Raw genomic sequence first — 12,296 nt, forward strand, 5'->3', positions numbered from 1 at the left:
AGCCTGCACACCGCAACGAAGAGTAGCCCCCCATTCACCGCAACTAGAGAAAGCCCACACCAGCAACGAAGACACAACACAGCCAAAAATAAATAAATAAAATAAATTTATTAAAAACTATAATATATATATATTTAATATATATATATTAAAAAAAAAAAGTTCTGGTGCTGCCATCGGCCCAGCCTGGAAAGAACCCAAAGATTCTTTCAAGCTCTGGGTTCTCTCTGAATGCAGTATCTTTACATGGGTAGGTCACATATTTATATGCATTAACTCCTGGAAACTATAATTAAAGCAGATCACCATAATGTGAAATATTGATTACATATACACTGCTAAATTTGCCTGCTTGGAAATCACTAACAACACCCAATGAGTAAACAGGGAAAACTAATGAGAAGCGAACTACAGATGTTGATTAAATAGTGTAGGAAAACAGGATAATGAATTATAAAGTAGCAAGAAGTAGGCAATGCCTATATAGATACTCCAAGGAATCTAAAGTTACTGCCTCTGCCTCTTGTTATTAACACTTTAACAGATTTTCAGAAACAACTAAGAAAATAATTTAAAAGTACAATTGACCCAAATTTTCTTTTCCACAAAGTAACTGCATCCTAATGGAGTTTGCATATTTGACATTGCAATATACCTTCTAACCCAGAAAAGTTTGCAAAGTGAGCATGACATCCATCTTTCTTAAAATACGCCTTTGAAGCCCATTAAGTACCTGACTGAAAATACACCTTGCAAGCTTCTTTAACCATCTTGTTATTTCCTAAAGGTCTGTGCCTATGTAAAAGTGAAAGTTTCTAAGCTGTATCTGTTATGGACTATGTTTGTGTCCATCTCCTTACCACCAAATTCATGTCAAAACCTATTCCCCAATGTGATGGTATTAGAATTTGGGGCCTTTGGAAGGTAATTAGGATTAGATGAAGTCATGAGAGTGAAGCCCTCATGAATGGGATTTGGGATGAGTGCTGTTATGAGAGTCACAAGAGAGCTTGCTTCCTCTCTCTGCTCTCTGCCTTGTGAGGATACAACAAGGTGGAGGCCATGTGCAACACAGAAGATGGACCTCACCGGAAACTGACCATGCTGGCAGCCTGATCTTAGAATTCCAGTCTCCAGAACTGTGAGAAATAAATTTCTGTTGTTTATAAGCCACCCAGTTTATGGTACTTTGTTACAGCAGCCTGAACTAAGATAATATCTAACAAATATGAAACAGTAAATAAGAAAACTTTTTAAATGAGTACAAAGGTTTTATTTTTCTTTTTTTTTTTTCTTCTGCGGTACGCGGGCCTCTCACCGCCGCGGCCCCTCCCACTGCGGAGCACAGGCTCTGGAAGAGCAGGCCCAGCGGCCACGGCTCAGGGGCCCAGCCGCTCTGCGGCACGCAGGATCCTCCCGGACTGGGGCACCAACCCGCGTGCCCTGCATCGGCAGGCGGACTCCCAGCCACTGCGCCACCAGGCAAGCCCTCTTCTTTTTTAAAAAAAATTATTTTTGGCTGCGTTGCGTCTTCGTTGCTGCACGTGGGCTTTCTCTAGTTGTGGTGAGTGGGGGCTACTCTTCGTTGTGGTGAGCGGGCTTCTCAATGCGGTGACTTCTCTTGTTGCGGAGCACGGGTTCTAGGCACGCGGGCTTCAGTAGTTGTGGCTCGCAGGCTCTACAGCACAGGCTCAGTAGTTGTGCCGCATGGGCTTCATTGCTCCGCGGCATGTGGGAACTTCGCAGACCAGGGCTCGAACCTGTGTCCCCTGCATTGGCAGGTGGATTCTTAACCACTGTGCCACCAGGGAAGCTCCAAAGGTTTTATTTCTTAACTCCCCTAATGAATTATTGATCCAAATTGTGATTTCATTAAATGTCTCATCTAATATTTACTACATATCAATAAAGATTATTATTTTCTTCCCTTGAGGAGTTTATGTTCCCAGGGAAGTACAACTAATTGATAGCCATAGTAAACATGGTCTTCTCAAATTTTTTTCCCACTTCTACTAATTAGTTTTTAAAAATGCCCTTGTATTTTAATCTGCAAAGGAGAACAAATGACTTTTTTTTAACAAGCCAGTTAGACCTGATTTTATTCCCTTCATGCCTTATATTCATGTAGTTAGAAACAGGGAATATTTTAAATAATAATCCTAATCGTAAAAAGAAAAAGTAAAGGGCTTCCCTGGTGGTGCAGTGGTTGGGAGTCCGCCTGCCAATGCAGCGGACACGGGTTCGTGCCCCGGTCTGGGAAGATCCCACATGCCGCGGAGCAGCTGGGCCTGCACGTCTGGAGCCTGTGCTCCGCAACGGGAGAGGCCACGACAGTGAGAGGCCTGCATACAGCAAAAAAAAAAAAAAAAAAAAAGTAAAGAGAAAAGTCTCTTCATTTTATGTCTCAATTATCTTGCCTTTCTTTAGTTTCTAATTAGTTAAGCAGACCTGTTAATAAATTATCTTAGAATTTAGCCATCATTTATATTAGATTTCCCTTAAAAGATAGATATATATAATGATTGGTCTTTAAACTATATTTAAAACATTGAAAATTCCAAAGAAATATTCCAATAGAAAGAGAATAGAAATATTCCAATAGAATAGAAAATGTTCCAACAAAATGTTAAATAAAAAATGGATTACAAATATGTATATTGTGATCCCAGTTTTAATTTTTAAAAATATGCTAAGAATGGAAAGATATACATTAAAATGTTGTGTCACTTTCTCTAATTATGGGTTTTTCCATTATTTTTCTTTTTGTCTTTTGAATTTTCAACAAAGAACTTATATTACTTTTATATAATCAAAGAAAATATTTATATTAACATCACTTTATTTTAGATAACAAAAGAATACATAACCTATTATAAAGATATTTTTATAAAAGTGTGATATTGCAAAATAAAAAAATATATCAATCTGATTTCTAAGAAAATACAGTCTGAAGATTTCAACTTTCTCAAAAGGTAGAGAAGTTGTTTCCCTGTACAAGCACTCACTCTACTGGTGACATAGAGAATACTTATATTCTGCCACTTCTGAAGTAATTGCATTAATTTCTACAAACACTAGAAGGCAGGGTTTTCACTATAAAACAACTGTACCAATTATCACTATTATATGCCTTTCTGGGTCTGTGGTTTCTGTTAATATGTGATCCAATATCATTGTATTTATTATATGTCTTTTTTAGACTGTACTTCTATTAGCATATGATCATTTTAAATTACAGTCTGACTCCCATGAGATATTTAATAGCTGATTTATCATATATAAAATTAACTTATCTCTACTTACATACTGAAAGGAATTCAAATATATATGTACACACAATGTACCTATTTCAAAACTGCATTTTTTGGATTGTATTAACAAATATGTAAGTCTCTGATCTGATACCATCTCATATTAAATTTTAATGACTAATAAAGACGTTGAAAACTGAGGCCCATCTGGTTCTAGTCTAATAAAAAACGCAAAGATAATTTTTAAGAAATTAGTTAAATATCCTCAGAATTCCAGATCCTTAAGAGAACAGAAATGCTTTTCTCTAACTCCAAAAGCATCTAACATATGAGTCTTAGGAATTCTGGTAGTAATGGAAGAGAAGCTGAGAGGGAAAATGACATTCCAGGAAGAGAGAACAGCAAGAGTAAAGCCATGGCATCTCAAAGTTCGTAGCTTATTTGGGGGATGTCAGAATAATCTGATATGTGGCTACAGGAGAAGGTACACTGGAGAAATAGCTGAAGATAAAGTTGGAAAAGTACAGTAAGGTGGAAAAGTAGAGTAAGGTCACTTGGGGAAGGACTGTTAGGCTATACTTGGGAGCACAGACTTTATTTTGAAGGCAATGGGAAAGCTGCTGAAGACTTTTAAACCAGGGAGAGCTGTGACTAAGATCTGTTTTTAGAAAGGTTATAATATACAGGACAAATGAGAAGAGTGAAAGCTTGTAGTAGGGGACTTCAAGGAGTGAAGTACCCTAGCCAAGATCTGAAATAGAGCAAAAACACTGTGGGTGCTAAGACAAAGTATTCCAATAACACCTCAAAAGGCAAGAATGACTAGACTTGGCGAAGGGATATAAATACAGTGAAAAAGGGTTTCAAGCCTTGATAAGTGAGTGGATACTTATGTCTTTAAGACAAATTGAAGCTTTAACAATTCTAAGTGCCAGGTGCTTTCTGAATCCAGGTTGCAAAATCTACTTAATACCTGGAAATGTACGACTAGAATTCAGGGGAGAAGTGAGACATAAATAAGTAAAAGAAATAAAATAAAATTAAGGGTTTTTGTGACTTATGAAAGTAGTCTCATTATGTCATCTATATTAGATTCATACCCCCTATTAAAGTAACTAATTGATGTCAATGAGCAGCAATAGAATATAAATTTGAACTGAGAGCAAATTAACTTTCCAACTGAATGGTACCCATGTAAACTATGGGATGGTACTGCACCGTTAGGTATAATTTAGTCAATTTAGATTATTAATCATTATCCACTCAAAATACACATAAATGTATTGGCAGGTATGTGATTTATGTTACATTTACAGATAGGGATTTATTAAGATGTTTAAAATATACTTATGCATTTAATTTGAAGTGATTAAACTTATTTACAGAGTCCCTCAAATAGATTTTATTTTATCTCCACGAGTTGTCCATGGGGTGGGCTGGAACTGGTAGTAACAACAACAGTAACAACTATAATACTCTTGATAACATACATATCATTAACAGAATTTATTTTCTACTCTTCATTCTCTCCCCCCACTCCTTCCACCCTTAGTTTGTAGAATAAACTAGAGGTCTTAGATGCTTTTATTTGGCAATTTATAAAACCTGAGTCTTCCCAATATAAATAAACTAGATTAGAATGCTGATTACTGAATTTTCTGGAACTCTTTGAAACAGAAAATATAGACCAAAGAAATATAATGTTTCACTATGAAACACATCTAATCTGGTCTAGACATATAAACTGGGTGCCATAAATGCTTGCTAATTATTATACGAAGTTTAAATCTGAGGAAAATTTCAATCCAATTATTAAGCTGTTACAAGTCTGACTACGCATGAATCTTGTAAAACTTTCATACTGCTAACATTAATTCAGCCTTCATATACTGTTTTAAATGAAATTCCATCCCCAAAGGACAAATAGCCATCAAAGTTTCTTACTTATTAGATTATTCCTTGAATTTTTTTAGACCACCACTGAATTATCTACATACAGAGTTGAAAATATTCTTCTCCACTTATCTAAAGGCTGAGCCAAGCTGAAAACTTTGAGTCATTTGTATTTTATAGATTAAAGACTGGGGCCTCAAAGTATTATCTCACAAGCAAGCAGCCTCTTGCTTCTATTTTAGTAGGTTTCAGCAGAATGGGTTGGGAAAAAAAAAAGAAGAAACAGGAATACTTACTTGAACCTGGCAGGTGAAAGAGGAGTAGGAGGAAACATTCCTGGTTCAAAAGAATCAAAATAAGTCACTGTCCAAGAAAAGCTGCAGCAGGAGAATCCGGCAGTTAGGGATATTATAAGTAGAGTCCAGAATCCTTAATGGGAAAAGAAAGGGGAAAACTTGAATTATTAACACCAAAGCAATTTAAATTAACCCAGTAGATCATGTTCAGAAGATCACATGTGTTTCTGATCTTCTAAATTATATGTAAGTGATAAAAGAGATATGAGCTTAGTAGAAGCTCTCCCATGTGGAAGTGTAAAATATTAAAGCACAACTGGAAGTCATATCATTGAATATTTTAATTCAATTATAATTTACTATGTGGAAAAGAGTACAAATTCAACTTAAAAATGTAACTTTCATCAACTGTGGAAAAAATGGCAAAACACTTCACTGTTAAAATGGCTTGCCCTTTTTCATTTAATGTTGTGATTATAGCTTGCTGCCTTTTATTACTTAGTACTAAGCGATCCCTTTCCATACCATGCACTATTGACATATGAATCAATTTTAGTGTCTACTCTTTATAGCTTTCCTATAAACATTACAAACCAATTCTGATTATTTAACCTTGCTCAGTATATGAACAAAAGTTAATGTCCAATTTATAAATGAGTTGGGATCCTAGATTTTATTTTCAGTCACACTGGAGCTGCATTTTGTAAGGGATATCAAGTCAAAAGCACAGGACTATAAGAGCTGCGAGAGAAAAGGGTTAAGAAATGGAAGAATGTGGGGAATAAACAAAGTGACAATAGAGGGAACAATTTAATTTGAAGGATTTTAGATACACATTCAAACTGTCTCCTTAAGACAGTTTACTAAGACACTACTACTGGTAAGTGTGTGTGTCCCAGGCCTCAGTAGTACACAGAGGAAGGAAGGTTGAGAAGACTACAGTAGAGAATGGCTTACGAATTATCAGATTTACTGGTTGCACAAAATGCACAACCAAAGATAGCTTTATTTTAGCAAGAAGCAGGAAAGAAATATGTGCATTGGACCGTCTGTAAACCATTTGAAGCTCAGTAACAGACTGAGCTGCTAAAAGATAAACTCAGAGGAATGAAGTATTAAAAAACCAAGCCAAACAAAAAACTAGCAAAGTATTTTTGAAAGATGAACCTAATTTTTTTTCCTGGTAGACCCCTTCCCTTACCCCCTTTTAAAAAGATAATGGACTTTGTGTTCACTGCCCCAGAAGAAAGTTGTGGCAAAGAAAGGAGAAACAGCCCAGTACCTCTTTGGTTTTCATGTTGCAAAATAATTAAGGGAACTAGTAGGATAGGTAGAAGCAGGAGGAGGGTAGATAAAGACAAAACGTCCTGAATAGATAGCAAGGATAATCAATTGAGTGGGTGTAGAAAAAACATTTGTGTAGAACAGGGAGAGAAAGTGAGGGTTTTATCTACAGGTGAGAAAGATTCCATTTTGAAGAGTGTTATGTGTGTGTGTTTGCACTTGTGTGTGTATATGGGGAGTCGGTAGTGCTGCTGGGGCTTCCTGGTGGAGCCATCAAGCCACACAACACCAGAGAGGAATTGGAGCGGTGTACAGTATCCTGGCAGATGGACCCAGAGCCAAGCTTGCAGATGCCTCTAAGATGGGGCATAGAAACAGCAGATGGTCATGTGCCTGGAAGGTGCTACACCTGAAAGGCCATCCTGACCAGAATGCAAAATGTTTCAGCAGTAACTCATTTGAGTAAACGTCTTGAGGACTAGATTGCACTCCTATCCCAATATCCTTGCACAGATTCTAGAACCTTGCCCAACCTGTGACTGAGTAGAGAGAACCTTAGTAAAGACTGAGGTGCAACCTTCCTGCCAACCCAGAGACTATATGTTTGGGGACTGCTGTGGAATGATGAAAACTTCTCAGTATCTAAAAACGTGAGAAAGACACAAAATAACCCAAAATAACAAAATGTGAGGCTCCCTAAAGCCCATCAAATTTTTTCACATAGGTGCTTTAACAGAACACCTGCCAAATTTAGTACAAAAATATTCTTGAGTTTTCAGAAATGACTAGTATTCCATGATCTAAGTGCTTGCCTTACTTTGGACATTTTAGTTATTTTATATTCATTTTGAATTAATCAACAGTTATATCCCTAATAAAACTCAGGTCACAAGGACAGGGCTAAAAAAGTACATTGAAATATTGTGGTCTAGAAGTGCTTATGCTTCTGAAATTACTCAATTCATGTATGAACAAGCAGAAAAGCCACAGAAGTTGGCATTTGCAACTAAATTTTTAACGAGGCCCTACCTTCAGAATCCTGAAGCTACAAATTTGATAACTTATGTTTTGTAAACCCATTTTACCAAGTGTTAACATAATTTTTAAAAGGTACCTAAAAATGAAGCTAGTCTCCCTTCCCCAATTTACCAACTCCATTCCTGAAAGCAATGATTTAAGAGTTTATTGTTCATCTTTTGTAAATTTATAGGTAATGTAGACAGTCATGTACAAGAATGGGGCCAGTTATATACAAGAATGTATACTATGTATATATTTTCTCAGTTTATTTTCCGCAAATGAGATTCTCATCAGAAAAACTGTCCTGAACTTTTTCACACAACAATTTTGGAGACCTTTCATATCACTACACATAGCCACAATTCCACTGCATATTTTTAAATTAATTAATTAATTAATTTTGGCTGTGTTGGGTCTTTGTTGCTGCGTGCAGCTTTTCTCTAGTTGAGGCAAGCAGGGGCTGCTCTTCATTGCAGTGCACAGGCTTCTCATTGCGGTGGCTTCTCTTTGTTGTGGAGCACGGGATCTAGGCGCACGGGCTTCAGTAGTTGTGGCACAGGGGCTCAGCAGTTGTGGCTCGTGGGCTCTAGAGTGCAGGCTCAGTAGTTGTGGCGCATGGGCTTCATTGCTCCACGGCATGTGGGATCTTCCCAGACCAGGGCTCGAACGTGTGTCCCCTGCACTGGCAGGTGGATTCTTAACCACTGTGCCACCAGGGAAGTCCCCATTGAATATTTTTATTATTCCACTTTTTCACTATTAAAAACAATACTGCAAGTAACATTATTGTACTTAACTATAGTTACACAAGGATATCTGTAACAAATTTCTGAAGAAAGAACTGCTGTGTCAAAGGATATAGGTCTTTTAAATAAACACACATCCTTCTTTCTTCTCTACAGTTCAATTTTCATCAGTTGATGATATGATGGGAATTTATCTCTTCCATCCTCTTGGACTCAATATTTTCACCTAAAGCAAACATAAAGGTAGGTGGGAGGGACTTCCCTGGTGGTGCAGTGGTTAAGAATCCACCTGCCAATGCAGGGACACAGGTTCGAGCCCTGGTGCAGGAAGATCCCACATGCTGTGGAGCAACTAAGCCCGTGTGCCACAACTATTGAGCCTGTGCTCTACAGCTCACGAGCCACAACTACTGAAGCCCACGCACCTATAGCCCACGTTCTGCAACAAGAGAAGCCACCGCAATGAGAAGCCCACGCACCACAACGAAGAGTAGTCCCCGCTTGCTGCAACTAGAGAAAGCCCACGTGCAGCAAGGAAGACCCAATGCAGCCAAAAATAAATTATTTTTTTTGAAAAAGGGTACGTGGGAAACTCCTATTCTAATCCCTTTACTGGAGTTGTATATTCACTTATCTAATTGGAGAGATCATTTTTCAAAATATATGATTTTTGTTTCAAAGTGTAGTTACTTTTCTAAAAATATGGTAGCAGCTTTGTGTATTTCTATAAAAGCTTCTAGCAAAGAAAGATTATGATATGTTCTAAATATTTTAATGTTATTTAGTAGTTTCAGACTTACAGTGATGAGATGACTTTTAGAAGTTTTATGAAGTCAGAGATGTGGAAGGTGGTCAGCACATGTTACATATAAGCAGAAAAAAACAGAAAAACAAAACCCTCCCATATTCCCATACTGGGAAAGGTTTCTTATTAAAACAATGTTAAACAATCAATTACACATTCTTCATAAGATGTATTCCTGCCATAAATAAACAATGGGACGAAATGTGACAGCACATTGCTAATTTCAAGGACTGTTTTACAGTTTGACATTTGAAATGTTTAAACAAAGTAGTATACTATGAAATACAATGCAGTAATAAAAGATGAGGTAGATCTATATATACTGATACATAATGAACTTCAAGATACTTTAATAAAGCTACAGCATATGCATGATTCCAACTGTTTTTTCTACAACATTGACAAAACCACATATTTTAAATTATCATATATATTCATATTTCTATATACCATATATAGAAAAAGACCTGAAAATATACACAAGTATATTGTATACTTGTATATTGTGTACAAGTAGATTAGTGGTAACCTTTGTTTAATTGTCGGAATTTTTTTTGTAGTGAGACTATATTATAACTTACATAACTAACTTATAAAATTAAAAATGAAAATTAAATAGGTCATTTTATGAGTTGTAAAAGCTATAACCAGCTGGCTACTAATAAAAGTTTTGACGTACTCATGCATAAAACTAATCAACAACTTTTAAAAATTTTATCTAAGCAAATTTTTGCAACTTTATCAGAAAGCTAGACAGCCTTGGATCTTCAAACTTATTATTTCCAAGTACAGGAGCAGAGGAAAGGGATCTTCCTCCCCTACCAGTGCCACCTGAACACACAGTTGGTGTACAGCAACTACATTGATAAAGGTCCCCACCCAACTGCCTGTCCACCTGCCACTCAGCTTGTAGCAATTCCACTCCCCTTCCTACTAAAAAGGGTAAAGAGTAGAAGGGGACATTCTGACTGGACCTGGTGAAACTTGAAAACTAAGTAACATCTGGAGTTTCCAACCATGTTAAATCATCATATTCACATGGGAAACTTTAAACTTTTTTATTATGGACAACTTCAAACATACACAAAAGTAGAAAGAAGAATACAATGAAACCCCATATACCGATCACTCGCCTTGCAACAATTAACTCATGGCAAATCTTGTTAAACCGGTATTTTCCCCTGAAGCCTGTAATTTTCAGTATACTAGGAAAAACAGTTATCACTATCATCTTGTTCCAACATACCTTTTCCCTTATTTTTTTAAAATAAATAAATTTATTTTAAAAAAGACAATTGTATCATAAGTAGTCATTTGTTAAATGTCAAATCAGTCATGCAGAATAGACATCAAGTACTATTCAAAAAAGGGCAAGAAAACTGGGGTTACAACTCATCAGGAAATTCTTTACGATTAAGCATGGTTTAAGAAAAAGTATAGACTCTGCATCAGACTCTGGGGCCGGAATTCCAACTTTGACATTTACTCCCTCCATGAATTTGGGTAAGTACTTTAACTTCTCCAAGCCTCCTGTAGAATGGGGATAATTATACCTACTTTGAAAGGTAAGTAGAAAGGATTAAATGAGGTTATGTATGTAAAGTATCTGGGAGAATACCTGGTTCATGGCAGATGTTCAACAAAGAGTAGCTGTTATTGGTATAAAGGAAGAATAACTTCAGCTGGCCTTTGAAGGATGGCAGGGGTGGGGGAGGGAAGGTAGGCACAGCGTGACCAAGGCCTGGAGGTGGAAATATCTATGTTGGGTTTTGCAGTAAATAGTCTGGCAAAGAGGGTGAGAGTGGGAGGCACGATCAGCAAAGTGGGCACATTTAAGAGGGTGCAGCCTTGAATGCATGGCTAAGGAGGCTAGCATTTATTCTTTTTTTTTAAAAAATCAATCAATTAATTAATTAATTTGGCTGTGTTGGGTCTTCGTTGCCGCACGCGGCCTTTCTCTAGTTGCGCCGACCGGGGGCTACTCTTCATTGCGGTGCACGGGCTTCTCTTGTTGCAGAGCACAGGCTCTGGGCGTGCGGGCTTCAGTAGTTGCAGCGCATGGGCTCAGTAGTTGTGGTTTGCGGGCTCCAGAGCACAGGCTCAGTAGTTGTGGCGCACAGGCTTAGTTGCTCCACAGCATGTGGGATCTTCCTGGACCAGGGCTCGAACCCCTGTCCCCAACTGCATTGACAGGCAGATTCTTAACCACTGTACCACCAGGGAAGTCCTCTAGCATTTATTCTTGTTGGCTAAGAAGACAGTGAACGTGGAGCAGTCCTAGACACAACCTAGGTTAGAACCGAGTGCAGACAAGCCCAACAAGAGCTACAGTCCTCACTGCTCTAAAGAGCTGGGTTCTCCACCAGGTGCTTCTCACACTGCTCTATGCCTCAGCTGAGGTGAACTGATGTGGCCTTGGACTGGAGAGCAGCCTGTCCAGTAAGCTGTGACTTATGATTAAAAAATTTGTCAGCAAAACTGAGCTGTGCTAATCCAGATTCTTCTTTTCGGAACAAGAACAAGACAGCAGCTGCTAGAGCTGAGCAGAAAGGTCTTGAGGCAGACCTGGGGCTGCGGTGTCTGCTTGGGACCACAGGTACCCTGAGGCTAGGAGGATGCCGGGTGATAGAGAGTGAGGAACCTGACATGGATGGATGGTTGGTCAAAACACACAAAGGACCTGCCAAAGGTAGATCCTAGCAAGAGCAGTCCTCGCACCCCTGGCCTCTGCAGCATCCTCCAGCGTCGTGCCCAGCCCGGGACTTTCTCCTGGGCCACTGGCCGCCCGCAGCAAGCCTCGTTGGGGCATGCTGCATAGAGACGTGTCCTCCGACGTGCAGTGCAAGGCGCTGGATAAGATGTTCCAGAAGCAGCAGTACATAAACAAGCCCAACCGCAAGAAGCTGGTGGCCAAGGTGGCCTTGAAAGACGCATGGGTGAGGGCAGTCTCCCCAAAGGCCCTCCCCCCACGCACTGTATAAATGGGAAGGTTCTCTGAAAC

General features: G+C 38.4%; 1 protein-coding gene across 4 annotated transcripts in view; it reads right to left on the minus strand.

Annotated features, from left to right (window-relative positions):
* Nucleotides 1-12,296, minus strand: part of ARL6IP6 (ARF like GTPase 6 interacting protein 6) — a 47,032-nt gene that overhangs the window by 19,185 nt on the left and 15,551 nt on the right. For 3 of the 4 annotated variants that reach the window (XM_022569739.3, XM_022569738.3, XM_022569737.3), the window contains exon 3: nucleotides 5,441-5,573. In XM_022569739.3, the coding sequence (XP_022425447.1) occupies nucleotides 5,441-5,573 (133 nt within the window). Of the gene's footprint in view, nucleotides 1-89; nucleotides 2,343-5,440; nucleotides 5,574-12,296 lie in introns of those variants that run through there. The other variant, XM_089916820.1, reaches the window with a different exon arrangement.

This window comes from Delphinapterus leucas, chromosome 8 (assembly GCF_059928025.1).
Source record: "Delphinapterus leucas isolate spDelLeu-1000000601 "Yukka" chromosome 8, BTC_Dleu_Yukka2, whole genome shotgun sequence".
Lineage (NCBI taxonomy): Eukaryota > Metazoa > Chordata > Mammalia > Artiodactyla > Monodontidae > Delphinapterus > Delphinapterus leucas.